General features: G+C 41.3%; 1 protein-coding gene across 1 annotated transcript in view; it reads left to right on the top strand.

Annotated features, from left to right (window-relative positions):
* LOC115011156 (cadherin-4-like) overlaps positions 1-22,416 on the top strand; it is a 195,819-nt gene that overhangs the window by 141,208 nt on the left and 32,195 nt on the right. The window contains exon 6 of the mRNA XM_029436164.1: positions 18,351-18,506. Within this exon, the coding sequence (XP_029292024.1) occupies positions 18,351-18,506 (156 nt within the window). The remainder of the gene's footprint in view (positions 1-18,350; positions 18,507-22,416) is intronic.

Consider the following 22,416-nt stretch of genomic DNA (forward strand, 5'->3'; position numbering starts at 1 on the left):
TGTGCAGCCAAACACAATCCACCATCGTGCAGTAAATAAGTCCGTCAGGGGCTGGTGGATTGCTGAGAGTGGAGCGTTCAGAGCAGAGGAGAAGTGATGCGTGTTGATGCCTCTGTTGGGCTCCAGTCTTTCTCTTTAATGATGACTACAGGGCAAGTGGGGCCATACTGAGAACTAGAGATTTTAACAAGGAGACAGCTCTGAGGGGTAGATGGCATGGGAATGATTTTATACTTATTGTTTATGCGTTTAGTCCGCTTTTCTAACCTCTTTAGCCCTCTGTCGGGAATCTCTTTTATATCCCTCAGTCAAAACTCCTAACAACAAAAAAATCCAAGCAAGGATATATATTATTTCACTCTCTGGCATTTATTAAATTATTACAATTTCAAGTTTTATACGGAACATGCTGCAACAAAGCTCGCAGTCTTTCTGTCTCTCGTCTCCTCTCCTGTCCCTCTGCAACTGTCCCATTACTCAGTACTCTGTGTGCTGTGGCTGTGTGATGCCTTCCCTAATGACCTGTGAAGTCGGTCCCTATCCTAATGGGCTGTTCTGTCATCCAGCGCAGCACTGAGTGACATGCACCCCACCATCCCGTTGCTTTTCTCCCTGCCCTGACCAAGTTGCCATCAATTGGACAGACGGGGTGACAGCAGCCCTCACCTGTATCTCCGCAGGTCTGCAGCTCTGTCACTTCGATCAGGCCAGCACAGGATCGGGCAGGTGTCAGGACAGAGGCCCTACTGACTGGCCTCTGAGCTTGCAGCCTGACATTGCTCGAGGGAAATGTTGACTGCTTACGTAAAGTCTTGGCAGAACTGTACTCCCATTGCTCTCTTAAGCCAAGACTGTGTCAGAGCTCAATGGGATGTTATTGACTGCTTTTTATTAATAGCAGCACTGAATTAATTGTTCCAGCGCCTCACACTCTCCCACTGTACATCAAGTAGTGTAGTGCGCCTGGAGTATAATAATACTAGTCCTTATCAGCCTCGAGTGTCACACAGTTGTACTGACTGTAGCCTGGTATTAGCATCACATACTTCCCCTCTGTCCTCCCAGTTGATGGACAGCAGTGCTGTGCTTCCTTACAAGCAAGTAGCCAAACACTGTACTCAAGTAGAAGTGAAAGTAGTCATCGAAATACCTACTCGAGAACAAAAGTGTCATCCGAAAAAAGGAGGAACTTTTTCCTAAAAAGAAAGAAAATACTGGGCCATTACTATCTTTCATACTTTTATTTTATGTGGATATGACATTACTTTCCCTTTCCTCTGGTGAAGGTAAAGAAGTGAACATAAATATGTATTTATGGTCACTTTTATGGTTTGTAATGAAATGTTACGCCATCGTCTCATTAGATAGCATGCTAGATTAGTTCAATTGTTAATGGCTGCAGAATATACCAGAGTGCCTGCAGACCTGGCGTCAGAAGACCATCAGCCTCTGAACATAATGTGCATAAATAAAGCAAGTACAATTTACAAAAAGTTTCTTAAGTGCATGCGGTACCTTTTACTACCCACCTCTGTTTACAGCACAGATGGATATAAGTGGTGCATAACTTTGAACAAAAAGACAAAACTCTTTCAGAGCGTGTCATGTGCCATGTCAGGAGGAAACGGAAACAATCGCTCTTGAGAAACAAAAAGAGGAAACAATTGAGAAAGACTAAAACAAAGAAGGTGGGGGGAGTCATTTTTCACAATAAACAGGTGTTCTTTGTCGTTTTCTTTCTTCTGCGGACAAACAGCCATCAATAGCATGTAAGAGACATTGATTTTTCACAGAGGCTTTTTGAAACCTTCCATCGATCCACACACTTCTCCTACGGCAGAAAGGCATCGATTTCTTCTGCTCGGCTAAATAAAGACTCAACGTAACCACCCCACCACCACCACACAACTCCCTTAACCCTCCATTAGAACAGCCGTCAGCAGAAAAATGAACGACACCCTGATGAAACAACAATTTAGCCAAAGCGCAAGACGCGGGCATGAATAAATGTTTGTCCAGTAAGATGCCTTTTTTATTGTCAGTGAAAAAAGGGGTTTAGGCACAAATAAGATATATAAGATAATAAGATGTGTGTTAATTAGTGAGCTATAGATTTAGTTCCCTTTCGACAGAGTTAAGCTAGCTGTACCTTTGTTTTCTTTATGCTGTGTCCATGCTAAGCTCGTTGTATGGAAAGATATGACAGTGGTATTGGTCTTCTCATCCAGTTGATCTACAACACAGCAAATGAGCATATTTCCAAAAATGTCAAACAACTCCTTTGAGGCTAACGAGCATAAATCGTGACTTGAAGCTCTGCTAGTTGTATCTTTCCCTCACATAGAACTGGCTGACGTGTGTCAACAGTCGGTACAACAATCATTTCTCACAGCTTCGGCCTCTTTTCATGATGTTCTTACTATTTCCTTCTGGTTATTGTTAACCCATTGCATCACCTTAGTCTTGTTTCAACCTCTCTTCTTCCTGAAACCTGTTGTTCTTCTAAACCTCCTCCGCTCTGGGTAATATTTTACTAATGGTCGAACAGATATTATTTTGAGAGAGAAGAAGACATGTATTTTCAGTGCTGGAATAAGGGATGTGAAAATGTTTTTATTGAATAATATTTATTTGGAAGAACAAATCATTTATATTATACATATAAATACATTTATACACATTTATGTCTTTGTACTTCTTTGTCTGCTGTGTCTGCGTCCCTCAATGATCACCGAACATCATATTGACGGCAACACCGAGCACACGGCAGCTGCCAGAGCAATAAGCCAAATAAACGGGTGCTTGTCTAAAGCCCTTTATTGACCGATAGGAAGAGAAAAAGGTTTATTTGAAATCCTACACTTTTATGGACAAGTCATTTGCGCCAGGCATTTATTTCTTGGTAGAAGCATTAGAAAAGATGTCTAATAAAAAGGAGCCTGAATGTTAAACGGTACGTAAGATCCAGATATTTGTATCTGATGTGCGTTGCAGTGCATCTGGTTGTGTTTACTGTACTCAAATGCAGCACCTGTGCTCCAGTTTACAACAGTCTACATCTCTCTCCGTGGAGCGTGTTGAGAAAAACATTTTCTGAGCAGAATGAGAGAACCCCCACCCCCCACCCCCGAGGTATCTGCTCTCTCCTCTGGGTACGTTTACCAGTGATTAATGACTGCTCTGCTTCAGTGACGGACACGGCAACAGCAAAAACACCAGAAAAATGCAAAAGAAAAGGAGAAACAAAGTGAGCCGGAGCTGATCGCATTTTGAATTTGAGGTTGGAACGAAGACGGGTGGGTATGATAGAGAACACAAGAAAGCAAAAGAAAGAGAGCGGGAATAAAAGGGCTAGACCAGGATTAGAGGCACATCTGTGTATGTGTTTAGGTCTGATAGACTTCCCGGAGAACTGCTGTTCACAGCCTCTTCCCTCGAGTCACCCACCACCCGGCCAACACCAGCACTGTACTGCTCCAGTCTGCCCAATTCATCCTTTTCCACTCCCTCCTGCTGAGACATACGCTCACAAGCACACACACACACACACTCAGTCACAAACAAACCTACACATACACACACAAGCAGAGAGAAATGTCTTGTCCTACACAGGCAGCAAACAAAGGATCAGTAAAGCACATGCGCCGCATTGTTGTCTTTGTATATGCTCATTGTTTGGGGTTTTGTTTGGTCGCATTTCTGCTTTATCCGTGAACAAAGACAAGAAAAAACTAAGCCAGAAAAACAGGACTCCATCTTGTTGTTTTTTTAACCTAGTCCACCAGAGAAACTGCAGGATGGTGAAAGGTAGGGATGTGAGTATTTAAGGATCACAGTCCGATTCAATGATCGGTCACATTGCTGCCCATATGGAACTCTTTACTAATGTTGAACTCATTTTCTGGGAGAAATGAATTCAGGCTGTGAAAACACTGAAATGTGTGGTTACAATAAGTCTATCAAACACATGAACGGAGCAGGATGTGAACTACTGTATATGTATTCAAGCATATTTTGTTCAGGGCTCTGTATTCTTTCGATGTTCTTGTGTAGTGCTAAGGTCCATTTCTTGGCAGACTTACAACTTCAACACACACACACACACACACACACACACACACGCTAACTTCACACACGCTAACTGCATAAACTATCAAGCTGGGTAAGTAAAGAAAGAAACAATAAACTGCTTTCATATGGGTGCACCTCCTGTAGAGTCTGAAGAGGGAGGGGAAATAAGGGAGAGACCTTGGTCCACTCGGGGGTGGACGAGCGCAAACAGTCGGGTCAGCATCTCATTTCTTTTTTTGTTTTACTCAGTAACACATCTTGGCTAGATTAAACTCTTGGCTTTTTGTTAGCTTTCCCCTCTTGAAGAATGTACACGAGGTATTTCCTTTCTTAACCCCAGCTGCGAGTTTTCTTCCAGCACAAACAATCCCTTTGGAGACATTGCAAATCGTTTGTCTAAATGTACACTTTGATACTTACTGATCCTCTTTTTTTAAGCCCCGGCTCTATGGGTGGCATTGTTGCTCGGTAGGTTTCACTATTTTTGGTCCAGACTAAAATATCAGATGGATTGCCATGAAAGTTAATACAGTCATTCGTGAACTCCAGAGGATGAAGCCTAATGACTTTGCTTGATCCCCTGACTTTGGCTCTAGCGCCACCAGCAGGTTGACATTTATCCATCTATTGGCTGGATTGCCATGTGTTTTGATATTGACATTGATGAAACCCTCAGGATGTATTGTAATAACTTTGGTGATCCCTTAATCTTTCCTGTTGCGCCACCATCAGATCAACATTTGAATGTACTCAGTCCTTTTGTTTATAACAGACATTTTATTCATAGTAATACGCTAAACTAAGAAGTGTTATATTGAGCTCAAAGAACCATTGTGTAGTCAAATAATACAATTATCTCAAAAAAGATAATCTCGGATATTACCTGTTCTATTCATGCACAAGTACATCATCCTTGGCACATTCAAGTGTGAAATAAAAGTATTCTGATATGACTATTCATTTATAAAAAAAATTTTAAAAGAGAGAAAAGAAGAAGAACAGCTCTGACAGCGAGGGTGAAGCTGTGCGACTTATGAGGTCAGGAGTCAAACACCAGAAGAAGTTGAGAGTGCTTTACATTGTTACTGTTGCTAATGGAGCCTTTGTGATGGAGGAACAAACTCACTCTTGTCTTTTATTTTTGACAAGTCAGATCATGAATGAAACATTTGAATATAAAAGCAATTTGACGATCTTCTGACACTCTTTAAGAGAAGAGGGGAGAATCTGAGGGCACATTAGTATCTCACGCGAGGACGTGATGGAGAGGAATCATGGAAGAGAAAGGGGCTAGGGGTATGGATTCTTTAACAGCTGAAGTATGTGCCCTTAGATGGGATTCTTGTTTCTCCTCAACAATCCACCCTAAAGCCAGAGCCCCCGTAGTCTTGTCTTGGCATATAACAAATACCTTATGAACTCCATTTCCTTTCCTCTAATGAAATTAGCGAGATCAATGTAATTACATTTATCAGCCCCAGGAAATCCTACAATATCCTGGTATTGACGTTCATATATTTGTCAAGAGCATTTGCCCTTTGTTTCCTGTTGTGTTAAGGAAGTGAGACTAAAATGTAATTTTCACAGTTTTAATATCTCATTATTTTTTAAATTTAAAGTCGCGGTAAACATGTTCATCAGGCATACACTACTCAGCTGTAGTTAATTTTCTTTTTTTTTTGAAAGAGAAAGATTTCCAGCCGTGGCCTTGTTGCGTACACTTCAGCCCAGAGCTGCAGCTCCTAAACAAACAACAAAAAACCCTGCCTCAGCCACCCACCCACTCACTCATACAGGCACAGATGCACACACACATGGAGATAAGCACACACATGTTCTCAAATCCCCCCCCCCAACACATTCCACTAAGATATAACATCAGGCAGCACCAGGCGGGCTCCGTCCTGGGTTCAGTTGGTGTTAAATTAAACAGTAAATCATCACACCAAAAGACACAAGAGTTATGTGCGAGTCAAGGGCAACAGTTCTGGGCTCTTTAATAGGAGATGAGGAGAACTTTATGAAGGAGATAAATAACAGCTTAACAAACAGCCTCTGTCTGGTCCCCTGGAGGTTGGCCTCTGGGACCCTGTGGATCAGCGGGATGAAGGAGAGCCGAAAATCTCTTTTTCCTCTGAAGACATGAAAAAATAATGTGCAGGGAAATTGGGAGGAAAGATATTCGGAGGGGGACTCAGGGAGGTGGGGACCAGTGATGAGGATGGCAGTGATTGCTGGTGATATGAGACAAGGTCGGTCAAATAGAAAGGACAGGTTGACAGAGGGTTTGGCAGTCACACAGACAAACGGACAGAAAAGTAGATACATGGGAAATCAGGCAGGCAGAAAAGGCACATCAAGCCAACAGACAGAGAAGAAGAAAGAGATGCAGGCGTCGCGGTTGTCCCGTCATGCAATACTTTCCTCCCACCTCTGCCTTGCAATGTTTGCCTTAGAGACGGACCTGTAACGGTAATAAATCTGATTCAACTCAAAGCAACAGCATTTAGAGAAAAATGAAAGAAAAGAGTAATTGCGAGGGGAAAAGTCCTTCGGCATGAGATTGAATTGAAGCGTCATTGAAGTCATGTGATGTAAAATTCTAATCTCACTTAATATGCTTGTATTTTTCCATTTTTCCCCTCTTTGGCTCTTTCTTTCCTGGAGGTAAAATCAAAATTGAGGCCTGCGCCAGAATAATCTGATCCTATTTACTTTGTCATTTTAAAATGAAAGGCCTCAGTCACAATCTTTTCATGCAAGTATAATGAATACTGTCAGGGGGTGATCGTGTTGTCGTATGCTGGTACAATCCTCCAACCACACACACACACACACACACACACACACACACACACACACACACACACACACACACACACAGAGAGACAAACACATTAAGATCTGGTACAAGCAAGCTTACATCACCACGGTGCATGTGTGTGTAATACAATTCCTCACTGTGCAATGAAATGCTTTACAACATCTCGAGATGAAACAGCTCCTAAAATAAACAGTTTAGCGCTGGATAAAACGTTGCTGATATTTTATAACTCGTCCTTTGACTTTGTAGGTTTTTCATTGCTTCTCGCTTATGAGCATTTCTGGCCAATACTCCCTCATGCTGCTTTACACATTTTTATTTGCTCTTTATTTTCAGGAGAAAAGAACATTTCCTCCTAACGCTCTATAAAAGCTTTAACATCCCACATTGTTCATAAAACCAGAGTGATGCAGAGCTTTTTTTGGCATTGTGGGATACAGGGGACAATGTTATGGTTTATCTGACGCCGTGCAAAATGCTTCTTTATGTAAGATGATTTGTTCAGGTTGCTATGTAGTCGTGTCACTTTAAAGAGGACTCAGAGACAAGCCAAGTGGCTGGGGCGGGGGGGCGGGGGGGGGGTTGGGCATTTCCAGATTTTCAGCAATGTTTTCATGACGACTTCCAGGAATAAAGAAAGGTTCACAGAAACTGACCTCAGCTGGCTCTGATCCATTTTCTGATCCGTATCAATCAAGCAATGACAGGCCAGCTGCTTTTGAAAAAGCAAAAAAAAAAACACAAATGTACATCAGCCATCTGTGCGTCATCCTTCTGATGCACATGCTTGTGCTCGGGCAAAAATACTCAGGCGTGAATCCACAGACACAGATGCATGGCTCCACAAACATATACACACACACCTCCTCACTCTTCCAAGGTTCATTTGTCAACATGACAGCTGGACTCTTGCTGGGGTGCAGTTTGCCAAGCAGAATCCCTCGCTTGGTTAGTGGGAGCCAGAACATCCTGGGTAACATTCTGACACACACTTAGAGGCTGCAGTGCGGCCATGTGTGTGTGTGTGTGTGTGCACGAGTGAGCGAGTTTGTCTTTGTGTTTGCCTGCATGTACACATGAATGTGCAACTTTTCAAAAACACCCAGCAGCAGCAGCAGCATGGCAAGGTCCAGCCCCTCTTCAGCTTCTGCCTGTGCTTGGCAGGGGCAGGCTTGGCAGGGAGCAGCCCATTTTGTCAGGCTTCCAGTCGACATCAAACGTGCACACTGCTTCTGCCTCTACCTGAACATCTTTCCACTTTTGCTTTTCCACTCGCATCTGGGTCCTTAGACATCTGTTTACCTCATGATACCTCGAAGTGTTTGCCCCTGTTGGCTGGGAGGAATGCACTGTATGCTTTTCCATCCAAACAGCCTTTCAGCTGTGTCCACAGGAAACGCTTCAATGCAATGATGTAACAGACTACACTGGAAAAGACAATGTGAGACCATTTTGTTCCATCAGCATAGGATCTCACAGCGGTCACATGTGTGGTCTAGGGGGAAAAACTCTATCCTCTTTCTCACATTATAGATGCATCCTGCCAAACGGATGTCCTGTCAAACATGTCCTGGCAACTTCTCTTTACTTCCTGTTTCCAGGTTTTCAGCCAAAATCACTCATGCCCTTCCACAGAGTTTTGCTGATTCAGTCAATTCACAGCCACTTTCATTTTCCCCTCTTACTCGCACTCGCCTCACTCTTTCTTCCCTCCATTTTCCCTCTAGTCTGCATTTCTCCCCTTCACTGCTGATGGATTTTGAAAGCGAGAAGAAGGAAGGGGAAGGGGTAAGAAGGAGAAAGTGGTGTTGGAAAGGTGGTCAATACAAAAGTGTGTGAGTGTGTGTGTATGTGTGTGTATGTGTGTGTGTGTGTGTGTGTGTGTGTGTGTGTGTGTGTGTGTGTGTGTGTGTGTGTGTGTGTGTGTGTATTGGGGTTGCGGAGGAGTAAATGGCTAGGGAAAGTGCAATAGCAGCAGATTTCTTTGCCACTGTCACCCCTCTCTCTCCTCCAAGTCGCCAACACTTTTTCCTCTAATTACCCAGATTGGGTTTCCCGGGGATGAAGGGACGAGGGAGGAAAAGAGAGTAACACAGGGTCCTTGATATTGTCCTTGTCAAAGCCTATAGGGAGCGACTGGAGAAGACGTTCATGCATCCATCACACTCCCGATTTCACAATTTAATCAATCCCCTAATGAAAGAGAGGGAAAGAGAGAGAGAAAGGGGTAATAGTGAGATGGTAGCCCTCACACTTTAACCCTGCTAAACCAAAGCTAAGGGGCGCGGTCGCTCTTTGTCTGCCACTACAATGGCTGCCTTATTTTCATTCTCCCTGCCTGGAAGAGGGCGAGCCATTCCATTGTTACCTCCAGGGAGAATAGCGCCTCTAATTTGCCATAAGCCTGCACTATTAAAGACCAGACTCCTTTCACAGTGCAATAATTGGAAAAGTCATTCACTGCTTAACTTCCATTACTCCATGTTATTTCCACTAATGTGGAAGAAGGTCTTTTAATAAATCTCACCTGCGTCAGTTCTAGCTATCATTCGAATGACACAAAAGCGCACTATCTCTCCATTTCGTTCTGTCTCACATGGACAACTAAGCCGGATGAATATGAAAAAGTATATTTTTTTGCCCTCTGTCCTCTTTGTAAATCTAAAAATGTCATTCTCGCATTTTAATGCAGACAGATAAAATAAGCTTTCAAAAGCAATGACATCGGCCTGTTCATACATGGCAGGGAGCTGTGTGGCGGTAGACTTAGAAACAACAACTTTCTTTTTCCTTTAACTAACTGTGTGATCATTCGTCAATATAGTCGATCACACAGTACAGTGTTGTAAATCATGAGTTTGGCTCTATTGAAACACAATATAGGTGATTGAGGAGAGCAGGAGAGAACGCAATTGAGATTTTACCAGCTGGGACTTACATGCAGATGGTTAGCAGGAGTACTATTGACCATGTTCACTAACTTTGCTTCACTTGTTAGCATACCTTCACTTGTTAATAAATAATAAACACAAACTATGACCTAGATATTCTTACCAGACGATGGCACTGGTTGAAAAATGAGTGATCACCAAAGTTGTTACAATTAATCATGAGGAGGAAATGTCTGTCTGTACCAAATGTCATGGTAATCCATCAAAAGACATTTACAAATCTCTCCTGTAGGAGGCATACCATCATTTAGGAGATATTTCAGTCTGGACCGACCAACACTGGCATCCATAGAGCCACACCACTCCCGTAAAACGTTACGCTGGATGTACATCGTTCTCCCAGATTTATCCACATAGCCGCAGGTACGTCTGTTTATGCAAACTCATGAATCCTCACCAGCCAATGAATACAAGATGTTACGCAGCTTCCGTTTTATGTTTAGGTTAGTAAATGCATTTTTTTGAAAATGCCAACTTCAGACTGAGATACTCAACATCAATCCCGTGCTACCTTTTGAAGAGATACAATGCTCAACATCAAAGCCTGAGCAAAAGTCTATGTTTTAGAAAGGCCACAGAAAAGCTTTTAATGCAGACACTTTGCTGACTCACAGCAAAACACACATGGTGTTTTTTTATCTTTTATGGGTGCACTGGAGTGCATTTGACAGATGGAGTGGGCATGTGATATGCAATGGCACCTAAAAACTTTTATCTTGTTGAGGCTCTTTACTAGTTTGTTTTTGCCTTGTTGGCCAATACCTGTGTCTCTTCCCTGCCTGTTAGGCTTTACTGTACTGTTGAAGAACATATCTCTCTGTTTGTTCCTGTCACTATTCGTGTGCTATCCCTTTTTGTTGGGCTTTAGAGCCGTGAAAGGCCTAGCTTTCAGCTCTTTAGGGGTTTGCTGTGACTTTGCTGTCTGCAAGTGTCTGCTGTCCTACTGCTCACTGAACCAGTGTCATTCTCTGTACCAGCAGCGCTCTGCAGCGCACCTGATTGGCACTCTCATGACAGGCCTCTCTGTGTGTGTGTGTGTGTGTGTGCGTGTGTGTGTGTGTGTGTGTGTGGGTGCGTGTGTGTGTGTGCATGTTTTTGTTTGTGTATGACGTGCATAAGCCAGATTGTGACACTTTTCTTCAACTCCCAACTAAGAATGCTGATTATACTATATGTGGTCATAATTTATTTCTTGCAGTGCGTTATTTATTTTATTTTATTTAAAACCTTGCATTAAAAAAGACTTTTATTTATCTATAAAGTGGAGGTGTCTTATATTTTCAAACAGCGGCAGCATACCAGTGGCCTGAAGCTGTCTGGAAGATATACTGCACAAAGCTGCAAGGTGATTCAAGTTGAAAGGACTCCTTCTTTTAAAAGTGTTTGAAATTGAAGGTTTTGTGTAACCAAATGCAGACAGATTTCAGGAAATGTCTGTCTCACAGTATTTTTATAGACATGTCTTACTGTGGTTTATGTCTGAACCATTCTCTGGCAAGAACAGCAACATGTGGTCAGTTTGTTTCCATTTTGAACCCACTGTCCGCCACATCTGAAACATGTGCTGTCTTATATCATGTACCGAAAATGGACCAAGTAAAGAACAATATAGTAATGTAAAACATTGAGACTGTTCTCTATTAACAAAATATACATGTGGTTTTACATTGGAATCCAATGCAGAGAGAATATCAGAAACTAATCCAGTGCATGCGGCTTTTGTTTTAGTTTTACTGGATATTAATATAATTTAAAAAACTAAACGTCTAAACTAACTTCCTGAATACACAAAGATCTAAAGTATAATTTCTATGGTAATTGCTTTACACCCACAACGCCCCAATAACATTACATCAATGCATAAAGTAATTGAAGTTCTGTGTACATGCTAAAGAGCAGATTACCTTCAATCATACCTTTAATTAAAATGCTTCCAAGTATGGAAAAGACCAATTATAATATGTACAGGCCTGGTGTGCAATGGCTGTACCTATACATGCAGGTCAGGTAACCTGCAGATTAATTAAGAGGTTTTATTAATACAGAAAACTAGTATGGAGCAAAGCAGTTTTGTGGTCCATATAAAAACAACCAACCAGTATACTTTTCTCCGGCTCTCAATTTTGACACAGAGCTAATTGTTTCATGACTACTGCTTTGACAATGAGATGGACAACTGCTTGTTTAACATGAGTAATGGATGGGTGGGGTTTTCAGGTTGTCCTTCCGTCCCATTCTCAAGAACGTGATATCTCAGGAACACCTTCAGGGATATTTTTAAAATTTGGCACAAATGTCCACTGGAAGTCAAGGATTAACTGATTAGATTTTGGTGGTCAAAGGTCAAGTTCACTTTGACCCCACAAAACACGTTTTTGGCCAACAGCAACCTCTGGGGTTGAGCAGTGCAGCCTATGCAGAAGAGCTGAAACTGAAGTTCATCAAATGGCCACTTGAGGCTGTCTCCAAAAGGGAACAATCTCCATAGATCCCCATGTTGAAATGCCCAGCAGCAGAAATAAACATGTGTACAGCCTGGTACAAAAAAGGGTTTTGGTCTATAGCTAATTTACCTATTCATGACAACTGGATTTTTTATAATTCACTGTTTTTATTTATATTGAGGATTAACGTTAAGCATTATTAGGGGCGTGGGCACTTTGAGTGACAGGTGGGTGCCTTCTCAGGATGCTAGGCGCATGCTGTGTGCTCTGCTGCGTCACCCTGGCCTTCCTCAATTTCACCGACGGTGCCCATTTTTAGATAAGCCCGGAGGTTAGACTGCCAAGATGGCGACGGCAGGAGCTGCAAGCTTTGAGCTTCGGAAAACTACAGGTGACATCACAGAGACTATGTCCATATTTCATACTGTCTATGGTTGTTGGCCATAACTTAAGAATTAATACACTAATTATGACAAAATCTCACCCACATTTCTAATAAAATAGAATGATGAAGTGATGACATTTTATATCCAAAAGGTCAGCTTCACTGTGCAATCATAATGTTCTGCAAAAACACTTTCTGGCCAATAATCAATGCTATAACTCAGGAACAGAAGGGTGTGACCATATTTCACATTTAATCAGATACTGAATTTCTGACATTAAATGCCCACCTTGAAATTGTGTAAAATATCCACATTTTATAATGTATAGCTTCTTTGCAGCAACATCCATATCCATGTCTGCTGTCATGGCTACAATTTGGTGTTCTATCAAAATCCACTTTATTGGCCAAGCAAGTCAACACATACGAGGAATTTGACTCTGTTTTTTGTTTCTCTCGATGCATTTACGCACCAATAGACATACGGCAGAACAAGAACAATATAGCTTAACAAATTCAACTCTTTGTTAAGAACAACTCCCAGGTTTCCTTCACCTTTCGCTCTATATAAAAATAATAAATATATTGTAGTAAATATAATAACAATTCTAGTTATTGTCTTTTTCCAGGATCATCACTTCACAGCACCTCCATTCCCTGGTCCAGGAGGACAGACCTGTAAACATAATGAGTGTGCTGTCATAGACGTTGTCTGTGAAAACTGAAAATGTTATTTCGAATGGAGTATACCAGAGCCCGAAGCCTCAACTTGTTCCTCACCTTTGTTTACATGTAGTGCCTTCTATCCTAATCTGCCATGGTGAGCGTTGCGTGGGCTGAAAAGCAAACAAGTGCAATGGTAATATGCTCAGAAACACTCTGGTATCCTACAAAGCACAGAGGCCCATCATTGCCTGAGTTCAAACTTGAAACACCTTTAAAAATAGAGCCAGCCAAGACGAATCAGGATAACTGGAGGAAAGCTATCTCGGGTTACGTCAGGGGCAGAGCGGGTAGACACATGGTTTTAGATTTTAATAGGTTGCTTTTTTATTTACTCCCCAGAAAGGAGACAATAGAAAGCAAAAAGAAAATAGTAACATTGTGCCTTAAAAGAATTCATGCTTTTTCACAGCAGACACAATTATTTTTATTCTCCAATATTCCAATATGTACTTTCCCTTAAAGCTCTATTTTTGGTCTCCACCAACCACTGGCAGAAATATCTGTCTGTTTAGCTGCTAAATGATCCACTATGTTCACCAGCTAGTCGTTAAATGTGTCGGTGACTTTGTAGAGCTTTTTGGCTTAAAACGACGCCGGAAGGGTATTAAAAGTGAAGCAAAAAAGTTTTACTTGCTGGTGTTTCTATGTTTATACTTAAAGGTGTTTCTAGTCTTGTTTCAACTCATATAAATGGACTGCATTCATAAAAAGTGTAGGGATAACACACACTCACACACCGTTGGCCATCGGGAGCAATTTGGGGTTCAGTATCTTGCCCAAGGACACTTGGACACGCTGATTGCAGGGGCTGGGGATTGAACCACCGACCCTTCGACCACTGGACGAACACGATATCTCCTGAGCCACAGCCGCCCCTATATCTATATAATGGGGGTGGAGTAAATATTTGAAGCATCTAATTGCATTACACTCTACAGGGTTTGTTTTATTTCTGGTCTCTCAATATAAACAGCTCTACTTCTATCTTTGTACATATCTCACGCTGAAGTTACACGTTTAGGAAGCATTATAGATCACCTACTCAATACTTCTTTTTATTGGAATATACTAAATCATCATTTTATAAAAAAAAGAATATGTAGCTGTGTATATCTACAACATGCAGTCACATATCTAAGTAGTAGTTTGTTACATTTCAAAGTGTTGGTGTTAAGTGAGCATTAATTCTTCTGCACCCCAGTAACTGGTGGTAGAACGGCACTTCTGTGTTATTCATTCTCCTCTCTTCATCTCCTCTTCTCTGTTTTCCCCGAAGACCCCGGTGCCATGATAATTTCTCATTTGATTCAGTTTTGCCTGGCAGAAGGGAGCTAAGCTCACTGATAAGATCTCCTTAAGAAGCAGACAAGTTGTCAGTAATGAAAGGAATTGCTTTGATCCGTCGACAAATAGGTCATTTAGACAGTGTCTGGTTTCTGATGCCGGATGATACAGTCATGACTCTCACTCTCACTCTCTCTCTCTCTCTCTCGCTCTCTCTCTCTCTCTCACTATCAATCTCTCTTAGTTGAGCGTTTCTTCTCCACTCTCTCCATAGACACACATACACACACTATCAAGACAATAGAAGAAAAATGAGAAGGAACAAGACAAAAACTGAAAAACAGTTTTTTATTATTATTGGCGCTCTTGAAACTGAATTCCTTTGTTATTTATTACCCGATGGAGACATTTGTGCGTGAGTGTTATTGTGTGAGGTGCAAGATAGCAGTGTAACGAGAGACAGGGTGTCCCTTTTGTCATTAAAGGAAATAAAAATTAGTAATGCAGTTATGAGAAGCTCTTAGACACATTCTCTCCCTTTCTGAAGCTAAAATGGCAGATTGTTAGCGAGAGCTGCTCACTATTAAAATGACATTCTGCTGTCACATTATTCTATGATAGAAGGAGGAGACTGATAACATGCAACAGCCACTAGCTTACGTCCATTATTGGATCCATTAATGCATAACCATGTATATATATATATATATATATATATATATATATATATATATATAGACTATGTGATTTATTACATACAGTATTAATCATGAGCCAGACAAAACACAATTGCGCATGCTTAAATGTGCATGTTAAGTTATGTTAAAGTTTGGTAGAAACAAATGAGGACAAGGATTCTGGCGCCGTCCATCAACAGTTTTAAAAGCGTTCGCGTACGTGAACGCTGTGGGAGGGAGAGCTAATTGGCTGGAATGACTGTCGAAACGTGCAGCCGAATCTCTTTCCCCCCCCCCAAGCAGGATGACTTGAAAACGGGTGGGAAATCAGGGGGGCGGGGAAAACCCAAATGGAATTATGGAGAGCTATCACTTCCTAACTGGTGAGGATTTATAAGCCACTGCCAAGGCCAACGGATTGAAGTAATTTCATTTTTCATGCATGGCTTCTGTCCCCACGGAGACCTGAAGCGAAGAGAGAGAGAGAGAGAGAGAGAGAGAGAGAGAGAGAGAGAGAGAGAGAGAGAGAGAGAGAGAGAGAGAGAGAGAGAGAGAGCTTCTGTCCCCACGGAGACCTGAAGCGAAGAGAGAGAGAGAGAGAGAGAGAGAGAGAGAGAGAGAGAGAGAGAACAGAGGAGGGGAGAGATGAGAGGAAAGGGGAGGAGTGGAGATGAGAGAGAAGGAGCTGGAAAGGAGAAGGGAGGGCAGAGGAAATGAGAGACAAGGAGAGGGGAGGAGAAAAGGGGGCTGAATGAGCAGGGGAGACAGTTTGGCAGTAGGATGTGTAATAATTGCTTGTATTTTCTAATGCGACAGGAGAGGTAGATGGAGTCAGTGTGCTGCAGTCTCTTTGCGTTGCCTATAGAGGAGGGTAATGGCGGTACATTGAGAGTTCAACAGAGCTGCTGGCTGGATATGTGTTAGTTTGTTGGTGTTTAACGGGGAGAGTTTCTTTGAAGTAATTGCAGTCGATGCCTGCAGCTCGTTAATTATCGTAGCTGTCAACAGTAATTTGCTGAGATATGTGCAGAGCATTCTGACGGTCTCCTCCCTCTATTCCCCAAAGAAAACACACATACAGACATGCACAAATAACATTTGTATGATGTTGTGACAGCTCCTTCTTGCATTCTTACAGGGAAGGTATCTGTAACTGATCACATTTGTTTGATTAGGAAGACATACCCTGACCAAAATCTTTCTAATGGAGAGTTGATGATAATGTCGAGACTGATCAAGAGGAGGAGAAGGAAAATAGTGATAATAGCAGTGTTGTGATGGTGACAGGTTTGTTTCCACCAGTAGGATGAGTCAGGATGACACCTGTCTAATACTCGATGTCCGTTCCTTGTCCTTGTTAGTTGCTTCAGCTAGTTTCTCAGCAGGGCAGAATTCCCAGTGTGTCAAAAGTGTTGCTAAATTGGTTGCTCGATTGGTAAAGATGGAGACAACTTTGGACAGTCTTTACTCTTCTGGTGCACTCAGGCTCTTTACGGAAATAGAGATTGATTAGGAGAAAAAGGCGGTCGTGTGTACAGTATGTGCCCGAGTAAGTGAATGATTGAGTCACTTTGAGTCACCGGCTGATGTTCATGGGTTGTCATGTAGTTAATGGACAGAGATGGGATGTTTAGAGGTTTGGACTCTATTTGGGTGATACATTAAAAAAGTCCTCCAAATGATTTCCAATTACACATCCCAAATCACAAGCCTAGCAGTGCTCTTAATGCACCTATTAACTGTCTATCTGGAATGAAAGACTCAACTGAAGTAAACAAATCTATTCCTTAAAGAACATTCTTCTCAATAATTCTCTTCTTGTGTGCACCCCTGGATTTTGAGATTATTATTTTCTTCTAGCCGATTTTTTTCCTCCTCAAATTATGTTTATTGTTATGTTGCCTGTTGTTGCTGGCCTAATTACACAATAATTACAACCTCACTTTCCTGTCTAATTGTAATAATTGTGAATTATTTTTCACAACCTGTCTGTATTCCCAGCTTGGCTGTAGCAAATCTTAATAAATCACTACCTGACTGTCAGTTAACAGTAAATATATGTTGATTTCATTTCTCCTTCCCACAAAATATTAAATTTAAATTTCTCTTTGAAGCAGTCCAATTCTGCCAAACAGAATACATAGCGCTCCCTGCGGCAGCACTAATGGAATCCTTGAATATGTGGTAGCTAGAAATGCCAAACTGTGATGAATGTGTGTGTGTGTGTGTGTGTGTGTGTGGGGGGGGGGGGGGGGGGGGGGGGGGTTCTTTTGTGCCTGTGCATGTTTCCAGTGAATAATATGCAATATCAGATTTCGGAGGTTGAGTAAGGACACAATTATTACATTTCATTTAGCTGCCGCTTTTGTCCAAAGTGACTTACAATAAGTACAAACAACAAGGATGCAAACTCAGAGCAGCAAGAATCTTGCAAGTACATCAGCTTCAAATAAGCCCAACCAATTTAAGTGCTACATACAGAAATGAGAAAATCTAAAAAAGAAACAAATATTTTATTATTTTTATTATTATTGGCCAAGGTGCAGTGGAAACAGATGGGTTTTCAGTCTGCGACAGAAGATGTGAAGACTTTCTGCTGACCTGATATCATTGGGGAGCTCGTTCCACCATTTTGGTTCCAGGATCGCAAAGAGGCAGCTTTTTGTCGAGGGGTATCTGGGTGCCGCTCGCAGTGAGGGAGCAGCGAGCCGATTGGCCCGATGCAGAGCGAAGTGACCGGGCTGAGGTTTATGGTTCAAACATGGCCTGGATGCAGGATGGGATTTATATTAAACTCTCGCTGTATATCACAAACTGGTACTTTTAAAAAAAAAAAACACCCTACAGCACATATTGCAGCAATAAGTTTAGGTTATCTGTGGTAACTGTGTGTTGTTTAGTTTTCTCTGTGTCTCGGTGAAATGAGCCTTCGGTAAACGGTTGGTTGGTTGGTTGATTGAATGTTCCTCTCTGTTTGTTCTGATGCAGATTCGTTCCGATCAGGACAAGGACATCTCCATCCGATACAGCATCACTGGGGTGGGAGCAGATCAACCACCCAATGAGGTGTTCAATATCGACCCAGTGATTGGAAAGATGTTCGTCACCAAACCTCTCGATCGAGAACATCGCTCTTCTTACCATGTGAGTCGTGTGTGTGTGTGTGTGTGTGTGTGTGTGTGTGTGTGTCTCTCTCTCTCTGTGGCCCTGTTAGGATACAATGATTAATATAATGAGACTGACAGATAATTGCAAGAAAAGAAAAAACAAAATATAATAAAATATATGAGGTGATGTAGAAAATTGCAATTACCTGTTAGTCAGTTTTCTTTTGTTCTGTGTGAAAATTTATAAAAAACTAAAAATATATAAAAACCCTCTCTTGCAATATCTTGCAGTATTTACTTACCCTAACATCCAATATGAAATATGCATGAGAATAACAGACAATTGTTTTAGATTTATTCTTTCTTTCATTATTTCTGTATTTATTTGCTGAACATATTAAATAATGAAAAAAACAAATCAGCTTTAGAGATCATTTAATTAAATCATTAAAAATGACATAACAATATTGCATTACATTATTACATTATGCATGAACACACTGTAATTAAAAAACCTTTCCTTGAAGAGCTGTGTGTTTATGTTTGTGTGTTCTACTTTTATCACTGTTATGAACAATTAAATATTTAATGCACAGCGATGATGGAATAAATAATAGAACTACTATGCAACATGTTAGGATATACTCTTTGTTGCCTTCTTTCTGAGAATGAGATGAAAGTATCAATGTCATTCTCATGTCTGTGTGTTAAAGGAATAGTTAGACATTTAGGGAAATGTGCTTCTCCGCTTTCTTACAAAACGTTATGAGATAGCACTCTGAGATACACCCAACGGCCGCTGGCTTAGCTTAGCATAAAGACTGGAAGCGGGGGGAACCAGTTAGCCTGTCTATGTCCAAAGTTCTTGGCCCTGTGCAGCATGCATGGCCATCTTTGCTTCCTCAATGCTGTGCTAATCCAAAACCAAATTGGACAAGACACCTGTCTTGGCGTTAGCTCATTTGAATTAAATTTCCAACGACGCCTCTCCTCTCACCTTTGTGCTTTGCATGCTGGTCAAGTCCTGGGAGTATCAAACAGTTGGGAAAAGTGCATTTAAAGTTTAGGAAAGTACTAACTTGTTGTATTGCTGCCTAAGCTAGTCTTTCTGCTGCCGTGGAAAAAGAGCTCCAGGGCTTTGATGTAGTGAGCTACCACACTGGGTTCATCACTTCTCTCTGTCTTTGTACCTGCCGCTATCCATTCATATGGGAACCTAGTCTCTACTTACAGTCCTAGTGAGCTGGCAAGCCCAATCTTTTAGTGGGAACTGAGCAGATTTATACCCGGGACAAACTCAAATCAATGAGGTTATTTGTTACGAAAGGCGGAGGCTCGCTAAATGCTGCTTAAATCAAACTGCATGTTTGTTGTAGAGGAAGAGCGTTATTTAGTGTGTGAATACAAATTTCGGGGAGAAAGCAGATGAGACAAGGTGAAGATGTACGTGTAAACAGACGATCAAAGGGGTTGCACTTCAATTAAAGACCTCTCACACAAGATGTTTAAGCAACAGGAAAGCAATTAAACTGTATTATATTAAACATGAACACCCTGAATCCTCAAAGACCTTTAAAGGCATGGAATGTTTTATTTACCAAGAAAAATCACACATTATATAAATATATATATATATATATAAATATATATATATATATATATATATATATATATATATATATATATTTGACTTTGTGCTCTTTCTTTTGTTTACTTCATATTTCATGCAAGGACATAACAAAGTTACGGTCTAGTTCTTTTTATTTCAAGAGCAGTCTGAAATTCAAAACCAGCCATGCAAGAAGATGCACTCTTGTGAGGAAAGAAACATTCTGCGTTTTCCGTTATCTCCATCAGTATGTTGCCTCTGTGCCAAATGCCGCACGCTTGCCTGGTACGGTCGGTTTTCTCCACCTGCCTTTCAAGATAATAACTTTAATGTGGACCCAGAATTACATTTTGCCTTCTTTAAACATGGCGGTAATCTCTGACTCTTGCTGTTATTGAATTAGGGTGTGGGCGCATGGGGGGGGGGGGTAGAGGGATGAGGGTGGGTAGAGATAAGGGGCCTGGCTCCTAGCCTGTTACAGCACAGCGAGATGCACGGGTGAGATGGCAGCCCATGGATATTGGGATCAGACAATGCGGTGGAAAAAGTAAAGTCAAATTAACCTCGGGGAGACCTGACGACGACATTTTGGTGGAAGCAGACGGTGTAGAGGAGAGGATCCTCACCTCTCTGAGGAGAAGGAGCCTATGGAGATTGCTGTTTATTCTATTTCCTGACACAACAATTCTGGAGGCTATTTTCCTTATGGGCTCCGGTGCTCTTGCAGTGGCCAGGTAGTAGTTTACCCATCAGGCACGCTGAGATGTAAAGAGCACCATTGCCATTAATTCTCCATATATGACGGGGATAAAAGCTGCTCATGTTACAATTTCTCTTCTTTCTTCTCTGTCTGTTAATGACAAGTTTAATTTTTCCTCCAGCCGCTTCCAATTCTGTCCCTTCTTCCTTTCCCCTTCCTTTTAGATGAATATCCCTTACTTCAAAGAAGGTGGAGGGGAGCTAAAATTGATTGCTGACATTTTAACTGAATAAATATTTACCAGCCTATGTTGTTAGAAGCAGGATGTAGATAGCATCTGAATTCTGCTCCCCCCCCCCCCTTGTATGATATAAAATAAACATCCCTGGTGCTTGCAGCTGACAGGAATATCACTGAATAAGTCATGTTCAGGGATATACACATTCACAAGTAAGGTAAAGTGAATCTAAACAGCTTTAGAGTTCATTTTGAAATGCCTTTCTGTCTGTTAGTTTGACCTTCAAGTATGGAGTGAAAAGACAAATCTCAAGTATTTATATAAACGCAAAATTTCCCTGATAATTTGGTTATTTTCTCTGCTCTCGGGTTTCATTCCTTCTTTTTCTTTTCTCCAGAGAAAGCAGTCAAGACACTTTTTACACCATGTATTGATTCCAGTAATAACTCCACGTCCAAACTTTGTGAGAAATCCTAGTTGGTGATTCCATTGATCTAAACACAGCCGAGTTGAATTTGAGATGGGATGACTGCGTATGTGGAGTCAGAGGAAAAGTAAAGAGATTTCAGAAGTCTCTTTCAAACAGAACCCGACAGAATGTTGGCCTGGGATCCAACACAGTGATCCTGAAACAGACACCTTGTCTTTACAACAGAGCCAACTTCCAATAAATAAGATGTTTCTTGTTTTGGTTTCTGCTGAGATAAAAACTTCTGGGCACTATGTTTAAAAGAGATAAGAAGTCTTGAGAAAGTACATGATCGTAAAGGCAATTTCTCTGCAAGAAAGATATCCAGTGTTGCACTTCTGACCTTAGATCGTATTGTTGTGTAGATTTAGAAAGTCTTTTTGATACTGTATAATTCAATAATGCAGATTTCTATCAGATCGTATTCATGAGCAGAGTTGACAAATTGTCATTCAACTCTGCTCAATGTGTGTTTCTCCGTTTGTCTTTAGAAGTTCTGTGAAAGTCGTCACCTTGAAGCGTAAGAACACTTTCAGTTTGTGTTTTATTTGTGTTGCTTCTCCCTTTTCTTTTGTCCATTCCCGCGAGTGGAAACAGTTGGGCATTCACAGAGAGGACGAGGGCGTCAATCCCACGAGTGAATGAATATTATATTCAAACATGCCAACAACTATTAAAAGATGTTGTTTGAGTATTTTCATCTCCAACCACTAACTACTAACTAAGTCGTTTTAGTCAACTTTACATCTTGTGACACAAAATCCTGCAGAGGAGGCCGAAGCATTTATCCCCCTCTGAGTAGTGTCTACAGAATTTGCCTAAAAAAAACAACTGAAACTGTAAAAGTGGCAGAGACAAACATAGGAATTTAAAAAGTAAGAGGTGTGCCCATCCTCAGTGGTAATTACCTCCTTGATGAAAATAAATGTTG

The sequence above is a fragment of the Cottoperca gobio genome, chromosome 7 (genome assembly GCF_900634415.1).
Source record: "Cottoperca gobio chromosome 7, fCotGob3.1, whole genome shotgun sequence".
Lineage (NCBI taxonomy): Eukaryota > Metazoa > Chordata > Actinopteri > Perciformes > Bovichtidae > Cottoperca > Cottoperca gobio.